The 17,797-nt window shown below is 44.2% G+C and overlaps 1 protein-coding gene across 6 annotated transcripts in view; it reads left to right on the top strand.

Annotated features, from left to right (window-relative positions):
- Window positions 1-17,797, top strand: part of LOC102446612 (uncharacterized) — a 234,792-nt gene that overhangs the window by 172,060 nt on the left and 44,935 nt on the right. For all 6 annotated transcript variants that reach the window (XM_075899317.1, XM_075899316.1, XM_075899315.1 and 3 more), the window contains 7 exons: window positions 504-635; window positions 1,428-1,577; window positions 2,907-3,023; window positions 7,848-8,021; window positions 11,243-11,450; window positions 15,480-15,646; window positions 17,576-17,688. In XM_075899317.1, the coding sequence (XP_075755432.1) occupies window positions 504-635; window positions 1,428-1,577; window positions 2,907-3,023; window positions 7,848-8,021; window positions 11,243-11,450; window positions 15,480-15,646; window positions 17,576-17,688 (1,061 nt within the window). The remainder of the gene's footprint in view (window positions 1-503; window positions 636-1,427; window positions 1,578-2,906; window positions 3,024-7,847; window positions 8,022-11,242; window positions 11,451-15,479; window positions 15,647-17,575; window positions 17,689-17,797) is intronic.

The raw sequence follows: 17,797 nt of genomic DNA, 5'->3' as shown, positions 1-17,797 counted from the left end.
CATGAGCCTACATCTCATAGACCGCTGTGCTTAGAGATATAAATGAAAAGAAGAAGAGGTTAAGATGGAAAATTTTGGAAATTTGTAATCACTGAATGAGCCAGACATCCCAGAATACTCTGGCTGCTCTGCACCACATGCATGGCAGCCATAGACTTGGCTTCACTCAATTTATGGCTACTTTGTCACTACAGCAATGTAAAGCACATCACTGAATCTGACAGAATAATCATGAAAATCTTTCACATTATTTTGTTCCCCATTTATGCTATTCCACATATTAAAATATAAGCAAACATTTTAAAATAGGTAAGAAGAAGAAGCAATGTATACTTATTTACTGTTTAAAAAAAATTCTGATATTTACCATGCACTGACTAGATAATCATGTTGTCTGATTTACTAGTCTCTTAGCCAGATGCCCCATAGTCCATTTATTAAGGGGAAAAAAGGTTAAATAAACATAAAAGATTCAAGTGGAATGTTTATTTTAATTATTACAGGATCTTGGAACACCAATAAAAATTGATGGATCAGGATACATCCTGATAGATAAAATGAACTTAGATTCACAAATGCTAATCATTGTCGATGAAAGGACATTACAGGGACTTCTTATATTAAAAGCCACTGACGTAAGTATCATGCTGATTATTGGAATGAGTATGAGATAAAGTGCGATTGTATCTACAAACAACTATTTTATTACTAGGAAAAACAGGTAGGGAAACTGCAATTTTGTCTTTTAACTAACAAACAACAAATATATAGTTTGAGGCAACATTAAAGCCCAGCATGTGATTTAGGAAATTGCTATAATGTACTGTAAGTCAAATGCTATGGCTAACATAATACACCCCACCTCAGGTTTCTGAATTACTTGCTTATGTTCCTTGTAGATGTTTATTTTTATATTGTACTTTTATGCCTTTTATTATATTTGGACAATAACTACTATGCTCAATACAATGCTACAGAAGCTACAATATATCTCCCTACTGTAATATCATATAGACACCATAAAAGTCTACAGCAGTGTACATACAAGAAGTAAAAGGTTTCTGATTAATAAAGAGAACACTGAGTTTAAAAGTGGAACTTGATAGAGTAGTGGCCAGTTCAATCGTCTATTTATTTCTTCAATAACACAATAAAATTATGGTGATTATAGCTCACCTTGCTTTTACCATTGTACAGCTTGGCTTTACTTGTTTTCAGATAGTGTTAGATAGCAGAGAATGAGCAGTATAATGGCATTAGTATCAATACAATTATTACTTTTAGCTTACAGAAATTATTTCTCCAGAGTGTGAGGAGATAGAGGCTTACTGAGTTGTTCTTTGAGCTGGTTATAAACCACAAGGGAAGGCTTTCTGTGAAGAAGACCCTCCTAGTTCAAAACTATGTGTGTTTGAAATTGTTAACAGGATAAACAAGAGCTGGATGCCTTAATAACTCATAATATTCAAGGAGCCATTGATGTTGGCATTCCTGCAAGAACATTAGTGGATATGACTTCAGAAAAAAATGGGGACCTCTATAGAAGATTCATTCAGTTTAGTGTGGATGGCAAAGAAGTAAGTGTCACCACATCCCTGTTGCACAGAGTAAAGATTAGAAACATTGAGATGATTTGATGACTATTTACTTTTTTTATTTGGCATAGGTGACAAAGTGCTCCTGGTTAGAACTGTGGATGATGCATTAAAAGATTTACTGTGTGGGGGCTCTTTCATGGCCTTACAAGCTTCAGTTAAAGAAGGCTTGAAAGTCACTGAACCATGGACACTTGCCCATCCAGAAATAGCATGAGACCATTCTCAAGACCTCTGTGACTTACCCTGGATATTTAGCCACATTCTCAAACAGAAAGTCTGACCAATTAGTGTAGCCATAGGTGGAGGGGGAGGGCAGGTGCAGTTGCCCCATGTTCTGGCAATTTAAAAGGGCCCAAGGTTCCCAGCTGCCACCACTGCTACTGTGGCAGCAGCAGCTGCCAGAGCCCCGGGTCATTTAAAGTGCTTCTGGAGCCCATGGTCTAGGTGGAACTGAGGGCTGAGTGGAGGGAGACTACTCCCAGGTCCCGCCCCTTCCAACTGAGCCCTCCCCCATCAGGAGGACCTGGAGAATATTCCCCTCTCCTGCCCAGGGCCCAACAAAGTCTGTCGCCAGACCTGCTAATTAAGAGCCTGTTCTAAAGTCCATTTAGTCACTGACTATACTGAGCTTTAAATCAAGTGTAAGTCCCCCAAACCAATGTCCTTTAAAGGTATGGAAAGATTTTCATTGACTTCAATGGACACTGAATTGGGCCTTAACTATTAGCCTGCCCAGTCTCCAATATGTTTTTTTTTTCAATCTTTCAAATTGCACTATCCCCATAACAAGGCATTTAATAAACAACAAATAGCTGAGGAAGTGGGTTGTGCCCACCAAAGCTCATGGTACCATCTACATGTTTTGTTAGTCTCTAAGGTGCTGCTAGACTATTTGTTGGTTTTTTAGGTTTTTCCAGTTACAGGCTAACTCAGCTACCCCCTAAAGGTTTGAAGCTTTTGAAAATGTTAGGAATGATACATGATGCCAATCACCAAAGGGGTAGCAAAACTCTTCATTTTTTAAGTCTTTGTGCAACACCATCATTTTTGCATTCCCTTCCATTTTTAGAAAAACAGTAATTTTGACAAAATTCACATTCCATTAATAGCCTATACAAATGTTATATTTTCTGTTAGGAAATGTTTTCTGTAATCCAGCAGAAATGATCGTTCTGGGAAGTACTGTTTTTCTAAAAACTGAAGGGAATACTGAATGATCAGAAATGATCGTTCTGATTGGTCACTATGTAGTCTATGCTGGAGATGCACTGTGTACAGGTGATAACATATTTTGTGCTGACAAAACAGATTACAGAAGAACTGAACTTCATTTGGAAGCTGGACCATGTGTCGATTAACTACAAGCTCACACATAACATAGAGGCACTGAAGGCACTGAGAATAGAAGACAGGATAGAGTTGCAGGTATGTTGTCCTTTGGTTTGTATGGAAGTATACAACAGAACTGCAATGGGAAAAAAAAGAGGATTGTAGATGTTACTGTGTGCTGTACCTACTACCTATGGGTACGTCTACACTAGCCCCCTAGTTCGAACTAGAGAGGCTAAGGAGGGTGACTGAAATTGCTAATGAAGCGTGGGATTTAAATATCCCATGCTTGATTAGCATAATCCCGGCCGGTCGCCATTTTGGAAACTGACTAGCCCGAAGTAACTGCCCACATCTACACGCGGCAGAGAAACGGGATTCCGAGATAAGCTCCTGAGGAGTAACAGTTAATCCTTCACAGGTGGGTCTTGGGTACTTAAGGGTCCTATTGTCCCTGGAACCTTGCCAATTAGCATGTCCATAGGGCGAGCCCATCGCTCAAGCACATTCAGAGAGACTTTCAGTCTCCATACAGAGTACAGATTCCTAACTACACACACAGACATTATACAGATATATGAAGAGCAGATACAGAATCAGAAGAAAGTAAGCTTTTGTTTGACCCCTCACATGGCCCCCTTTGTACCACTTTTGGGGCAACATCCCCCCCCCCCCATGGGTGCAGCAGTGACCCGGCTGCTCCCCTCACAATCCAATAACATGACATACCTTCTGGAAGAAATCAAGACACTGGAGCAGCTGTAGAATACAACTTTATTTAACCTTTCTGTTCAACAAAAGTTAAATTAGCATGAGTAGCAATTTGGTACCACAAATGGGCCCCAGTGTGTGACGGTTTTGCAGGAGATGCAGGTTGCATGCACAATGTTCTTAACATTGTGATAGACTCTCCAAAGCAGCATGTATGCTCCCCCACAAGCCAAATCCAGCACGAGCCTTGGGGTTTCCTCTTCTCCCCTGCAGGAAGTTGACACTGACACTGTAATCTTGCTGGGGGAGAGGGGTTGTTTGAGGCTAGAGTGCCTGGCAGGCAGGGGCCTGAGTACGAGCTAGGCAGAGGTGGTAGTTCCCCGCTGGGTCCTAGAGTGTCAGGGCCCCAAAGAACAGCGAGGAGCCACTGTCACCATTCCCGCCATCCCCTGGCTCAGTCCTGGCCCTCCTCCGGCAGCCAGAGGGGGGCCAAGAGACTAGGACTGTGACCGGGGAAGGGTGTGGGGGGGGGAGAGGCTGGGAGGCCAGGGCTGTGGACCAGGGAGCGGGTGTATCAGGCTAGAGGTGACAGACTGGGGGAGCCGGGAGGCTGTGCGGGAGCTGAGAGGCCGGGGATGGCTGCAGTCCCAACAACCAGAGGGCAGAGGGGGGTGAGAAGTGGGACTGGCTGCGGCCAGAGGCAGTGGAGGTTCAAGAGGCCAGGAAGGAGCCAAGAAGCCAGGGATGGTGCAGCCCTGGCAGTCGGTGGAAGGGGTGGGGGTGAGAAGCTGGGGCGGGACCCAAGAGGCCTGAGGGGAGCCAAGTGGCAGGGATTAGCACAGCCCTGGCTGGTGGGGAGGGGACATGAGGTCGGAGTTGGCTGCGGCTGTGAAGGGAGCTGAAAGGCCAGGGCTGGTTGCGGCTGGGGCACTGGGAGGGGTCGAGAAGCCGGGGTATATGGGGAGCTGAGAGGCCAGGGCTGGCACGGTCCTGGTGCTCCCCTCCTCGGTGGCTGTGGGGGAGGGAGGTGAGAAGCCAGGGCTGGTATGCCCCCAGAGACAGGGGCAGAGGATGGTGCAGCCAGGGGCAGAGCCAGGCCTGCCTACCCCCAGAGACAGGGAAATTGACAAGCATAGAGAGCGTGGAGCTGCACCCTGTAGTAATCTTTAATTGAAGAGCAATCTTTAATTCCTGGAGACATTCTTCTCCAAAGCAACATGAATCACCCTACGCAATACATTGGTGATGTATGACACAGCCCCCAGATTATCAACATAGAATTACAGGGTTGGAAGATATCTCAGGAGGTCCAACTTCCTGCAGGACCAACCCCAACTACATCATTCCAACCAGGGCTTTGTCAAGCAGGGACGTAAAAACCTTAAAGAATGGAGATTCCACCTCCTCCCTAGGCAACCTATTCCAATGCTGCACCAGTCTTCTAATGAAATAGCTTTTCCTAACATCCAACCTAGATCTCCCCCACTGCAACTTGAGACTATTGCTCCTCGTCCTGTCAGCTTCCACCACTGAGAATATCCTGGCTCCATCTTCTTTGGAAGCCCCATTCAGATACTTGAGAGCTACCCCTAACTCTTCTCCTCTGCACATTAAGACTACATCTACATTGCAAAGCTATTTCGGGATACTGGAATATACCAAAATAACTATCTCGTGTCTTCACAGCAAGCCTGTTATTTCGGGCATGCTATTCCGATGTCTCTGTAAACCTCATTTTATGAGGAGTAAGGGATGTTTCGGAATAGAACTTTATTTCAAAATTTGGCACTGTATAGACAGTGCCAAATGACGAAATAAGCTATTTCGAATTAGCATTGAAATAAGATATGCAAATATGCAATTTGCATAGTTCAAATTGCGTATCTGGTTTTGACTTATGGTGCAGTGTAGACACACCCTAAATAAGTCCTGGTCCACATGCAGTGAGCCACTTCAGCTGTGCAATGTGTAGAACTGGATAGTGTTTTTATTCATATGGTTTTGGGCTCTTCTGTTTCAATTATATGTAGCTGAAATGGCCTACTGAAATTAAACACTGGAGAGCCCTTGTGAGATAAGAGGCCCATGAAATGGTACCAGCTGCTGATTAACAGCATACCTGGATGGACGAGAATAAGATAAACTTTACCAACAAATGTCTGGGTTGAACTGTCTAGGTATGAAGAAAATGTGGGGCTTTCAAATATCTCTAAACTTCTCTGCAATAAAAGCGGCTTCAAGAAGAGGAGGGAGTGCCAAAAATACTTGGAAAATGTGGCTCTGAAGCATGGTTCTCTTATGGGTTTGCCAAGTAAACAGAGAGAATTACACATCCTATTTATGGGGTAGGAAGCAGAAGTTGAAAACAGTTGAATGCTTCCTCTAAATTGTAGCTCAATCATCAGACACCCAGTAAAAATGTCTGGTACAACTGGCTTTTTAGCCTAGACAGACAAATGAACAGTCATTTGTAAAGCACGGAGTCTCTGGAAAATACAATTTAATTTTCTTTTTGTAAACATCACATCTTATGCTTATCCTCCTTAAAAATTCATGCTGTGCTATTTAATAACCAATAATTACAATTAGCTATCCTGGCCTCATGCTGGTAATATTCTTCTAGTTAGTAATATTACATATACTTAATGCCTTTTCCCTCTAAGCACATCACTCATCATACGCAAGGATCCATCATCAAATTAAGTTCCCCGCTGGGCTGAAACACAATAACTTGTTCAACAGCATATAGCAACTCTACATTATAGGATGGAGAAAAGCTGATGCATTAAAATGCAGGGAAAATGTCATAATTTTTTTTAAATGTCTTTCATACAGTAGGTCTCTGGGTACATGCACTGACATTTGCAAAACAAAACAGAAATGTATGGATAATGCATGAGGCTCAGTCTGTTCACTGAGCTAAAAGGAGTAAGGGAAGTAAAAGTGCCATCTCAGGCAAGACTGGCTTTGTTTTACACCTTGAGCTTGGGCTCTGTCATGGAGAAATTGAATTCCAGAACCCGGGGTCCTCCACTATGCCAGTGTCCAGGCAACCAGCTGCACTCTCCTAGCGTATTGATGCACAAAGAGAGTGGCAAACTTCCTCCGGTAACAGGAATCCAAACTTGCTAAGGTTTCATAAATCAGTATCAACTGCACCTTGAATTGCACCTAAGAGCAAACAGAGAGGTAATGCAGAGTAATAGGATGCTACATGTTTAACAACTCTGAACAAGGAAACAGTCTAGAAGTAACCGAGGCTGGGAACCCTGAGGTAGAATGTGAATTTGAAACTGGAATTTCATGCTAAACACCTACGTTAACTTTTCCTTTCTACAAGTGCCATGTGATCCTCAATGACCCACAAGCTCCTGGGACTTCCCTTTTACACTTCATCTCAAAGATGCATCCTGAACTGAAAAGGGAAGAATCCCATTGTTACAGGCTGGGGACTGACTGGCTAAGTGGCAGTTCAGCAAAAAAAGGACCTGGGAATAACAGTGGAAGAGAAGCTGGATATGAGTGTGCCCTTGCAGCCAAAAAGGCTAATGGCATATTAAGTTCTATTAGGAGGAGCATTGACATCAGATCTAGGGAAGTAATTATTCCCCTTTATTCAGGACTGGTGAGGCCACATCTGGAGTATTGCATCCAGTTCTGGGTCCCCCACTACAGAAAGGATGTGGATACATTGGAGAGGGTCGAGCTGAGGGCAACCAAAATAATTAGGGGGCTGGAATACATGACCTATGAGGAGACACTGAGGGATTTGGGCTTATTTAGTCTGCGGGAGAGAAGAGTGAGGGGGGATTTGATAGAAGCCTTCAACTACCTGAAGGAAGGTTCCAAAGAGGATGGGGAAAGGCTGTTCTCAGATGGCAGAACAAGGAGCAATGGTCTCAGGTTACAATGAGGGAGGTCTAGATTGTATATTAGGAAAAACTATTTCACTAGGAGGGTGGTGAAGTTCTGGAATGGGTAACCTAGGGAGGCGGTGGAATCTCCATCCCTGAGGTTTTTAAATCCTGGCTTGACAAAGCCCTGGCTGGGATGATTTAGATGGGATTGGTCCTGCTTTGGCCAGAGGGCTGGACTTGCTGACCTCCTGAGATCTCTTCCAGCCCTAGGATTCAATGAATCCTGACTAACGAGAGTTCTAATTTCTGTAAAATCACCCTTTTTTCATATAATTGATATTATCACATACAGGCTACCATTGACTTGAGAGATAGCAAGAGTTTCAATATCAAAACACTCTATGGTTCTGGTCTGTTGGTTCTTGGAGGACAAATCCAAAAGTCTGAGTCAAGAACTAACGCGACTGGGAATTTCCAGCATACTTGGCCATGGCTGACACAACTTGGAGTCTCAGCATCTATCCAGGTATTCTTTATTTTAAAATAGTTTGATTGACTTGTTATTTATTATTTGTGTGTCAGTAGCACCAAGGAACTCCAGTCATGAACTAGAACCCTTCTGTATTCGGCATTCTGCACACACAGAACATAAACATAGTATCTACTCCCAAAGTTGGCAATCTTTTTGTCCTTACAAGGAAAAAATGTGAGTCTTAAGGATGAATTTGATGCTTTGTGAACCAGTCTGGTCCATTTTGATAATTGATACTACAGAGCATATAATGATAAGGCATTTAAAGGCAAGTCCTGAAGAAATACATTTTTCAGAGCATTGCATTGCTCAGGAGATATAACTTTCATTATTTTAATGGGAATTGTGAAATTTACAGGGAAATATTTCCTTCAATGTCCCCTTACTGTGGTAACTATATTTTCCCTATGCTGAATACAGGACATTTGGTAAAAACACTCAAATTTAAGTGAGTTCAACTGCAACCTACCAGAGCTAAGCAATACAAATGTTCAAATTAACATCAGGTTGACTGAACCTGTTAAAAAGAATTTCTGTGTAGTTGGATTCTTTTATTTACCATCTTTATCTTCAAGGCTTTAGGGTTGACATGGGGAGGGTGACACAGATACTCCTACTTCCCCAACACACATGTGAAGAGGTCACACACATTCCCAGACACTTCTCTCTCCCATGTCGATGACCAACCAATTCAAACTTCCCTGCCCATTTGTCTTTGCCCTCCATGTCTTGTTGGCCCCTGGGACAGACCCGTCCCTTCTGCTACTTGGCACTGCATCGTCTCAAGGTAACATGGGAAGGTTGCATTTCCCCTGCCCCACCCCTTATTTCTTCCAGGATTTACACCAGAATGTGGTCAGCAGCCACCTTTCAGCACTGTACAGGAGGGAAGGGATGGGCTGCTTCCAGTGGCTGGAGAAGAAAATGGGAGGGAGAGGGATGTCCTGGCCTGTGTCTTTGCAGAGCTCATCTCTTCTTCTCCCCTCCCCTCCAACTCCCCATGGCTGGAAGTAGCTTGTCCCTTCCTGCCCACACAGTTTCAAAAGGCAGCTGGTCACCAACTTAACCCAGCTACCACCTGTCCCCTGGCTACAGCATGGGCAGGAAGGCATTAAACCCTAAGAATGCATTATTCACTAGGTCTGTCAGCGGTTAACCAGTTAACCAATAAGCATCATCCATATTGGTTGATGCTTACCAGTTAACCAGTGACCCAGCCAGATTGGAGCAGCCATTCCAGCTTCCCCCTCCCTCCCACAGGATTCCCTTTAAGTGATAACGCTTAACTGGTTAACTGATTAAAGAGGGTTGTACATCGCTATTATGCACCAGGGCCCAGAGAACCTGACTGCAAGGGCTTCAGTGAACCCACTCAGAGAGGTGGCTCAGCTCTTAGGGGATGGAGCAGCTCTGCAGTCCCTGAGGACAAGACCCAGAAGTAAGGAGTGAAGAAAGTGCCTGTCTGGAGGTGGGGGGGGGGGGGGGGGCTGTTGTGGAGCCTGCAGCTTCAGGGAAATCACTTCCCCCCCAACACTGCAGAGCTTAGTTGAGGAGTGGACAGGCTTCCCCATGACAGCACTGAGCGGGGATATGGCACATCCAGGGCTTGGCTCATTCTAGCCAGGCCCAGCCAGAGGCTTGTGGGATATCCTGGGGCACTGGCTCAGCCACAGTCAGTGGGGAAGGAAGTAGCCTGCTGCAGGGATAGCTATAGGGCAGGGAGAGTGGGACGGTCGCCCCAGGCCCCGCTCTTCAAGAAGCCCCGCGTATGCGCCATGTCAAAGGGGGGGCCCCGCGAAATTGTGCTGCGGTGGGCCCTGCAAAATCATCATCTGCCGCTGGCCTGGCTGATAGTGAGTTGAGCTTGTTCTCTGCACAGTACTAGGGGAAGGATGTGCCCCACAAGGAGGATATGGAGGAGCAGGGGAGCTGGGAGGTGAGATGAGCAGGCAAGGCAGGGAGAGAACAGCAAGAGGGAGCACATAAAAGTCCAGTGGGTGGGCACCAGAGTACCACATAACCAGACACCACCTGGAACCTATCTGCACTCACCTGCCCATGCAGCTCACAGTACAGCAAGTGCCATTCAGAAACAGGACGGAGTGAAGATTCTGCTGGCCATGAGCCAGCACACAGCAAGGGCCGCAGTGACATACCAGCAGGGAGAATGGCTGTCCCTACACACTGCATCTTTACCCTGCCACCAGCTTTGCAGCTCCACTGGTCACTGCCCCACTCCCATCCACCACACTCGTTGCTAATGGACAGGCAACTGGTGAGCAAGGATCTGGCCAGCAGCAGGATCCATCAGTACTGATGTGGGAAGACAGAAAATATAGGACAGATTTCCCCTGCTTAAATAGGGGACTGTCCCTTTGAAAACAGGGTGTCTGGTCATCCTATCTCTCATGGAATTAAGAGTAAAATCCTCCTGTCTTCTAAACCGTATATTTGTGATGATTATTATATAATCTTGAGATATTTTCATCCTTTTATGGGATAAGGTAACTTGAGCAATATGGGTATGTCTACACTACCCTCCTAGTTCGAACTAGGAGGGTAATGTATGCATACCGCACTTGCTAATGAAGCCCGGGATTTGAATTTCCCGGGCTTCATTAGCATAAGCGGGGAGCCGCCATTTTTAAATCCCCGCTGCTTCGAACCCCGTGCAGCGCAACTACACGGGGCTCGAACTAGGTAGTTCGGACTAGGGTGCCTACTCCGAACTACCGGTACACCTCGTTTCACGAGGAGTAACGGTAGTTCGGAGTAGGCACCCTAGTCCGAACTACCTAGTTCGAGCCCCGTGTAGTTGCGCTGCACGGGGTTCGAAGCAGCGGGGATTTAAAAATGGCGGCTCCCCGCTTATGCTAATGAAGCCCGGGAAATTCAAATCCCGGGCTTCATTAGCAAGTGCGGTATGCATACATTACCCTCCTAGTTCGAACTAGGAGGGTAGTGTAGACATACCCTTTGTGACATCAAACTGATTACACTTACGTTAAATTGCAGTTTGTTTAGTTGGGTATATTTGATACTAGAAATGTTTATAGATAATGAATGAATGGGTTAAAACTCTGTGCTATTTAGGAGTAGATTTCAGTAACCGTTATAGATAAAAGTAACTTTTCCTTTTACTGTCCTCCTAAGAAACAGGCCAGGATATTATCTTTGAATGTCTGTTCTCAGTACATCTACATGTCTTTTATCAGATGGCTGTGTCCCTTCAAAGATTAAATTCCTCTCAAGAGAGACATATGCAAATTATGGCTGGACAAACATCAGTCACATACACAGTTAACTCTCGTTACGTTGGCCAGCAAATGGAATTTTTCTGCCAATGTTTACATAACAGTGAGGCTCTACTGACGTTTGGCTACCCTAAGGCGACCAATCTGACTCTCGTGTTACAGAAACTAGGTAGGATGCTGGGGGGGGAAGGGTTGTAGCTGTTTTATGTAACAGGGTTTTGTATACGTTATTACTGTTTGCGTAATTATTTGTAAATTGAATTGCTGTTTGCTGCTGAAATGTCAAAAAGGGCACAGTACTTCCTTTTGCCAATACAAATGGTAGCACTTAAATGTGTGTGTTCTCAGATGGGTTCGATCTATTATTTTTTGTATTCCAGCTCAGGTCAGGGCCCTATTGATTTGGATGTTGGACAAACATAGTGAAAAACACCAGTTCTTATACCAAGAGCTCACAACTGAAGTAGGCAAGACTGGGGGAGAAAGGTCAACATTATTGCTGTGCTATAAATGGGGGAATGAGGCACAGAGAGAAAAAATTACTTGCCCCAGGTCACACAGAGAATCTTTGGCTGTGGTGGCATTGGACTCAATCACCAGAGCCCTGCTCCTTAACCCCAAAAGGGAATTTGCTGTACTACAAATTGCATCATGTACAATTTTGTCTTCATCTTCCAGCCAGCTTTTACAGGATTATTTAGCTATTTCTACTGAAAACAATTCAGCTGTTTTGGGGTTTATTCATGCTGAGAAAGATGAGTTTCCAGGTTTGTTTGTTTTTAAATAGCCAAACTACTGCAAATGTGTCTCCATCAAATATGTTTCCTTTATGTAACAACTAGAAGATTTCCTAAGCATTGCCCACGTCCTTACATCAATTATTTTTTGTTTTGGAAAATAAAATGAAAATGTATGTGCTTCATTTAAATGATTGCTTGGGGGTGTGGCTGGGGTGGGCAGGTTCGGTATGCAGGCTGCATCAGGCAGCAAGGACTACCCCAGTCCTTTCTCACTGCATCAGCTTGGGACTGGGTGAGAAGCACCACTCCATGGCCACTGCAGTCCCCATTGGCACAGCAAGGGAGAGGTGTATGTCCCCCGAACAAATCCAGGTTTATCTGCACCCTCGTACTACCCAGCCAGAGTGAGGAATTCAGCAAAATGTGCACTTTCCCCTCACTGCCTGACAATGGGAAATAGCCAGCAATGTTCTGGTACAAATTGGGGGGAAGCTTCAGCCCCTGTGACCTTCCTAAAGGGTGCCTGGGAAGTGGGAGAGTCGGGGCTGGAGCTGCCTTGGACAGAGCGCCTTTCACCTGCCTGATGATTCTGTCTCTTTTCTATATGGCTTAATGAGAAGCCATCTCATTCCAGACACATCCCATTTTCCTGGCACAACCAAACCCTGATCTTGCTTTTAGTTATGATAAGAGGAAGCTGCATACCAAATTTGGTTGTCTGAACTCTTACAGCTTAGGAGTTCTTGAACAAAGAGACAGACAAACAAAAATCCTCAAAATCCTCAGAGGGGTCACTGCGTTAGTCTTAACAAACAACAAATAGTCTAGTAGCACTTTAAAGACTAACAAAACGTGTCGATGGTATCATGAGCTTTCATGGGCACAACCTGCAGTCATCTGAAGAAGTGGGTTATGCCCATGAAAGCTCATGATACCATCTACATGTTTTTTTAGTCTTTAAAGTGCTACTAGACTATTTGTTGTTTGTTAAATCTCTCTCAAATATATAATAGATAATAAAAGCGGAGATAAAAGGCAAGCATTGATAAAAGGCAAGCATTAATGATCAATCTGATTAATGGGTTGTCCACCACCATCTGTAGCATACAAAAAACAAAGAAAACTCAAAGACCTATCAAACAACGCTTGCAGCATGAAATTCTCCTTTCATTCCCAAAATGCAGAGCAGCTGGCAGTGATGAGATTTCCATTTGAGGTTTAGTAGCAGATCCCGGACCACTGGGAACCAAGGGAGTTCTTCTGTATGTAGGGGAATGGTAGGACTGAGCGACCCCATGCAGTGCACAGAAACCAAATACCATGTAGCAGAACACAGACCCAAAGGGATTTGCAGTGCAGAGTGAGTTTGTCAATAGGGAGGGCAGGGGCTCGGTTGGAGCATACATTGCTGCACTCCTGGCCACAGAGAGTAGGCAGTTGGGGAGAGGAAGGGAGTTCCATCTCTCAAGCCCACGTGGGCACACAGCCCACTCATTCAGGTCACACACCATCATTAACATTTGTCCCACAATTCTTAGATAAAAGGAAAGGGTCATTGACACAGATCCTGGTTCCTGCTCACCTTTTCCTGCGGGAAGGGAGGGCCAGGGAGTCTCCCCTCTCACCCACACAACACATGCTGGTAGCCAGCCAAGAGTCAGATTCTTGGCAGACTCTGCTGCACAGGAGCAGATTTCCTTGTGGGGGGGGTTGCTGACCCCATTTGGCCTAGCGGCCCCTCAGGCCAATTGGAGTGGCGTTGCAGCTCTGCGTGCACATACCATTGCATTGAAGTGGTTGGCCCATGGTCCTCAGCTTTGTGGCATATGGAACTTTGAGCAGAAAAACCTGGGGGTGAGGTGGCACAAACTGTACCCCCTACGCCCAACCTGGTCTCTGAACCAAGAGCATGTAAGCAGGCTTGGCCCGGCCCAACCACAGAGGGCCCAAGGCTCCAGGCTGCTGCCACTGTAACAATGGCAACGGTGGTGGCCGGAGTCCCAGGCCCTTCAAATTGCTGCTGGAGCCCAATGCAGCATGCACCAGGCAGTGCTACAGGCTGCCTGGGTGATGTGCGATGTGCGCTGGGCAGCAGTGGGGCTGCCTGAGGGAGGCTAGTTCCAGCCCTGCCCTTCCAGGGGTGCAGAGCCATCTCTCCCCCCCCCCCCATCACACCTTGCCCAATGGTTTGGTGAATCTGTTGGTCCCACTTCGCTTAGCCTAGGAGAACTGACCAGCAGTTCTGTGTCAAGGACTATAGTAGTCTTCTCTACAGCAAGCATAAATCTTACCCCCACCACATGGCGTGGCCTGTGGATCTGCAGGCCATCACAGAGCACAGCACATCCATCTGCATTCCTCTCTCCCATTGCAACAAATGTCTTCTGTGTTCAAATGGCAGAACAGTCACCTTTAAGTAAACTCTGTATGATGTAAGGAAACAACAGTCTCCTAATCAAAAGTGTCATGGAGGTCAGCAGACCAAGCCAATGCTCTCAGTATCAACTGCTTAAAGCCCTTACTACTTACATCAAAAGGTTAGCTGTTTTTAGGTCCTCTTTCTCACTTGAGCCAGCCACTAATGAGAGTGGCTCACAAGCCTCACATATGCCTTTCTATATTTTTGCTTGCTTTTCTAAACCTTTTCTGGCTTTCAGGTTCCCCCTTTTTCCCTCCTGTTTTTCCCTCCTTTTATGTCCTTTTTACATTTTGTTACTGAAAAAATGGAAATGAAAGAAAGAACAAAAAAATTAATTTGAAAAATTATGCTAATCTCTGTTTGCATCTGACCTCAAAACAAGTCTTATTTGCTAAAGGAAACTATATCAGTCTGCTGGATGCTATGAAAATCATGTGTATTGACAGACAATAAAGCCCTGATTTCGCAAAGCACACTGACTCCTGTGTGACAACTTGCATTTTTAAGTTACCCAAAATCTTAAACAAAATACAGGACTATGTAGCACTTTAAAGACTAACAAAATGGTTTATTAGATGATGAGCTTTCGTGGGCCAGACCCACTTCCTCAGATCAAATAGTGGAAGAAAATAGTCACAACCATATATACCAAAGGATACAATTAAAAAAAATGAACAGATCCACTATTTGATCTGAGGAAGTGGGTCTGGCCCACGAAAGCTCATCATCTAATAAACCATCTTGTTAGTCTTTAAAGTGCTACATAGTCCTGTATTTTGTTTCAGCTACACCAGACTAATACGGCTACATTTCTACCAAAATCTTAAGTGCTTAATATGTGCAAATGCAGTTAAAGAAGCCAGAGTTTGGGTTCAGCAAACCCAAGACCACAGACCATGTCATTTTAGAGTGGCTGGTGTTTTATGGCTTTATTCCAAAGGCGTGTGTTCACTGGCACTTTTGTTTTTGTAAAAACCTGCACTGACTGGTATGGAACCCATTAAAATGGCATCTTTAATAATGTGTTCATTGCTTTTAGAAAAAAAAGCCAGGACAACTCTTGAAATTCGATACGATGACAAATATATAACTTTGAATATGGGTGTTGTTGCTGACTTTGAACTATATGGTATGTTTGAACTGATGGCAGAGGTAAAACATTCAATAACCTCCCTCAAGGATTTGGGACTTCCCTTCATGATTAAGGTAATAAAACTTAGCTAGATAGCTTTGTGTGCTTGGATTAGAGGAGTGTATTGCGTTACCATGGATAATAATTCTAATTTTGGTTACACTGGCATGGATCCATAACTTATGTGGAAGTTCTTCAGATTTACAATGGTGAGAGCAGGTTTTGGCTCAGTGTAAATACCATGCAGAGCTAACAGTCCACTTTCAAATAAATCCAGTAGGTAGTTCTTACATGTCCAAACATATACTTCAGAAAGGAGCAGATTTAAAATAAGTCATGGGAATCACATTTTTCTAATGTGGCCAGATTCTTAGCAAACCAGAAAGACTTTGCTTCTACACACAATGGCTATGTCTAGACTGGCATGATTTTCCGGAAATGCTTTTAATGGAAAAGTTTTCCGTTAAAAGCATTTCTGGAACAAAGCGTCTAGATTGGCACGGATGCTTTTCTGCAAAAGCACTTTTGCGGAAAAGCGTCTGTGCCAATCTAGACGCACTTTTCCGCAAAAAAGCCCCGATCGCCATTTTCACAATCGGGGCTTTTTTGCGAAAAACAAATCTGAGCTGTCTACACTGGCCCGAACGGGAGCAGCATAGTATTTCTGCAAGAACACTGACAATCTTACATGAGATCGTCAGTTCTTTTGCGGAAATTCAAGCGGCCAGTGTAGACAGCTGGCAAGTTTTTCCGGAAAAGTGGCTGATTTTCCGGAAAAACTGGCCAGTCTAGACACAGCCAATGTGTCTAGAATTTCTTCACATTGGTTTAAGTCATTTGCAGGCTGTTAGTATGGATGTTTGACCAAATGTAATGACTACAGCACATTTCAGTGTCCTACACTGGAATGTCTCCTTTACCTTAACATACATAGAAGCAGTACTAATAATTCAGTATGAAGCAAGAGTATAACTCTGAATTACTAAACACTCCAGCTAATGCTGACCGCTGACACAGTGTACGCAAAACATTCTGACCGTGAAGAGGAATTCAGCAGCTTGTAGGGTCAAGCTCTAAATGAGCTACCTCCCAATAAGCCTACAAGCATTCAAATCTTATGGTTACATTTCTGTTAACTGATGCTCATGGATACAATATTAATGCAGTGCAGTTGAGCCTGCATTGTCTAAGTATGATGAACTATGATAAAGGGATCAAAGTGAAAAAAGAGGGAGTCTACTTCCGAAACAACCTACTCACAGAAATGTAAGTCAGACTTATAACTGCTAAAGCAGGAAATTCCATTTAATATGGCTTAAGTCTTCTGCTGCTCCCCACTATAGCTCAGTTTTAAAATCAACAGCTATTAAATTGTGTGAGCTGTAGAGCTGCTTCAACAAATATTCAGCTTTATTAAAGCTGAGCTATTCTGCAAAGCTCTGTCAGTTTCCACAAACCTTTTGTGGGAGATGCAGGTTCATGTCTTCACTCTGCTTGATTTAGGATGAAAACGTTTGCTCTGAATCAGGCAGCAGCAATTTGAACATGGGCTCCCCATCTCCGCAAGCCTGTGCTCTGACCAGCCAGCTACATCAAGTGAGCTTGACCGAGTCTTGCACATTCCCTCTTTCATTCAGCCAGTCAGAAGGCTTGTTCACAGAATGAAAACAAATGTTGAAAACTTGAAAGCTTCCATGAAGCAGAATTGTCATCCACTGGTCAGCTCTTTATTTCTTTGCCCAACATGTTAAGATCTGTTAAAGCAACATCATGACTAGGGAAACTCCGAGAAACATTGCAAGGGGCACACAACCCATATGACTTATTGTGAAGCGCTAAAAGACCCTGCACATGTTACTGTGTGTTGTCTAAGGACGTACTTTGATTTGGGTTTGCATGAGTTAGCAGCTCCAACACAATAGACTTGCTTTATATCAGAGAGCCTTATAGTGAGAGGTTGCCCTTTATTCATTCTGTTTGATATTTTTCTGCTTACTTCCCAGGTAGCATTCCTTGAAGGCCTGACTGAAAATGAAATTGAAGGCTCTCTGAAGTTGACCTATGAGCTCAATACAAGCCTCTCACTCTCTATCCATGTGAAAAACAAACAGCAAAGGTGAGAGAGCGATTTTGGTAATTGTAAAGGTTTAATTATGCTGGCGAGATCACAGAAACACAGTTAAGACCTTCTTAAATGGCCCAAATACTAATGAAGTATATAATAA

The sequence above is a fragment of the Pelodiscus sinensis genome, chromosome 16 (genome assembly GCF_049634645.1).
Source record: "Pelodiscus sinensis isolate JC-2024 chromosome 16, ASM4963464v1, whole genome shotgun sequence".
NCBI classification, from domain to species: domain Eukaryota; kingdom Metazoa; phylum Chordata; order Testudines; family Trionychidae; genus Pelodiscus; species Pelodiscus sinensis.
The sequence above is the reverse complement of the archived record's forward strand: the minus strand, read 5'-3'. Positions and strand labels throughout refer to the sequence as shown.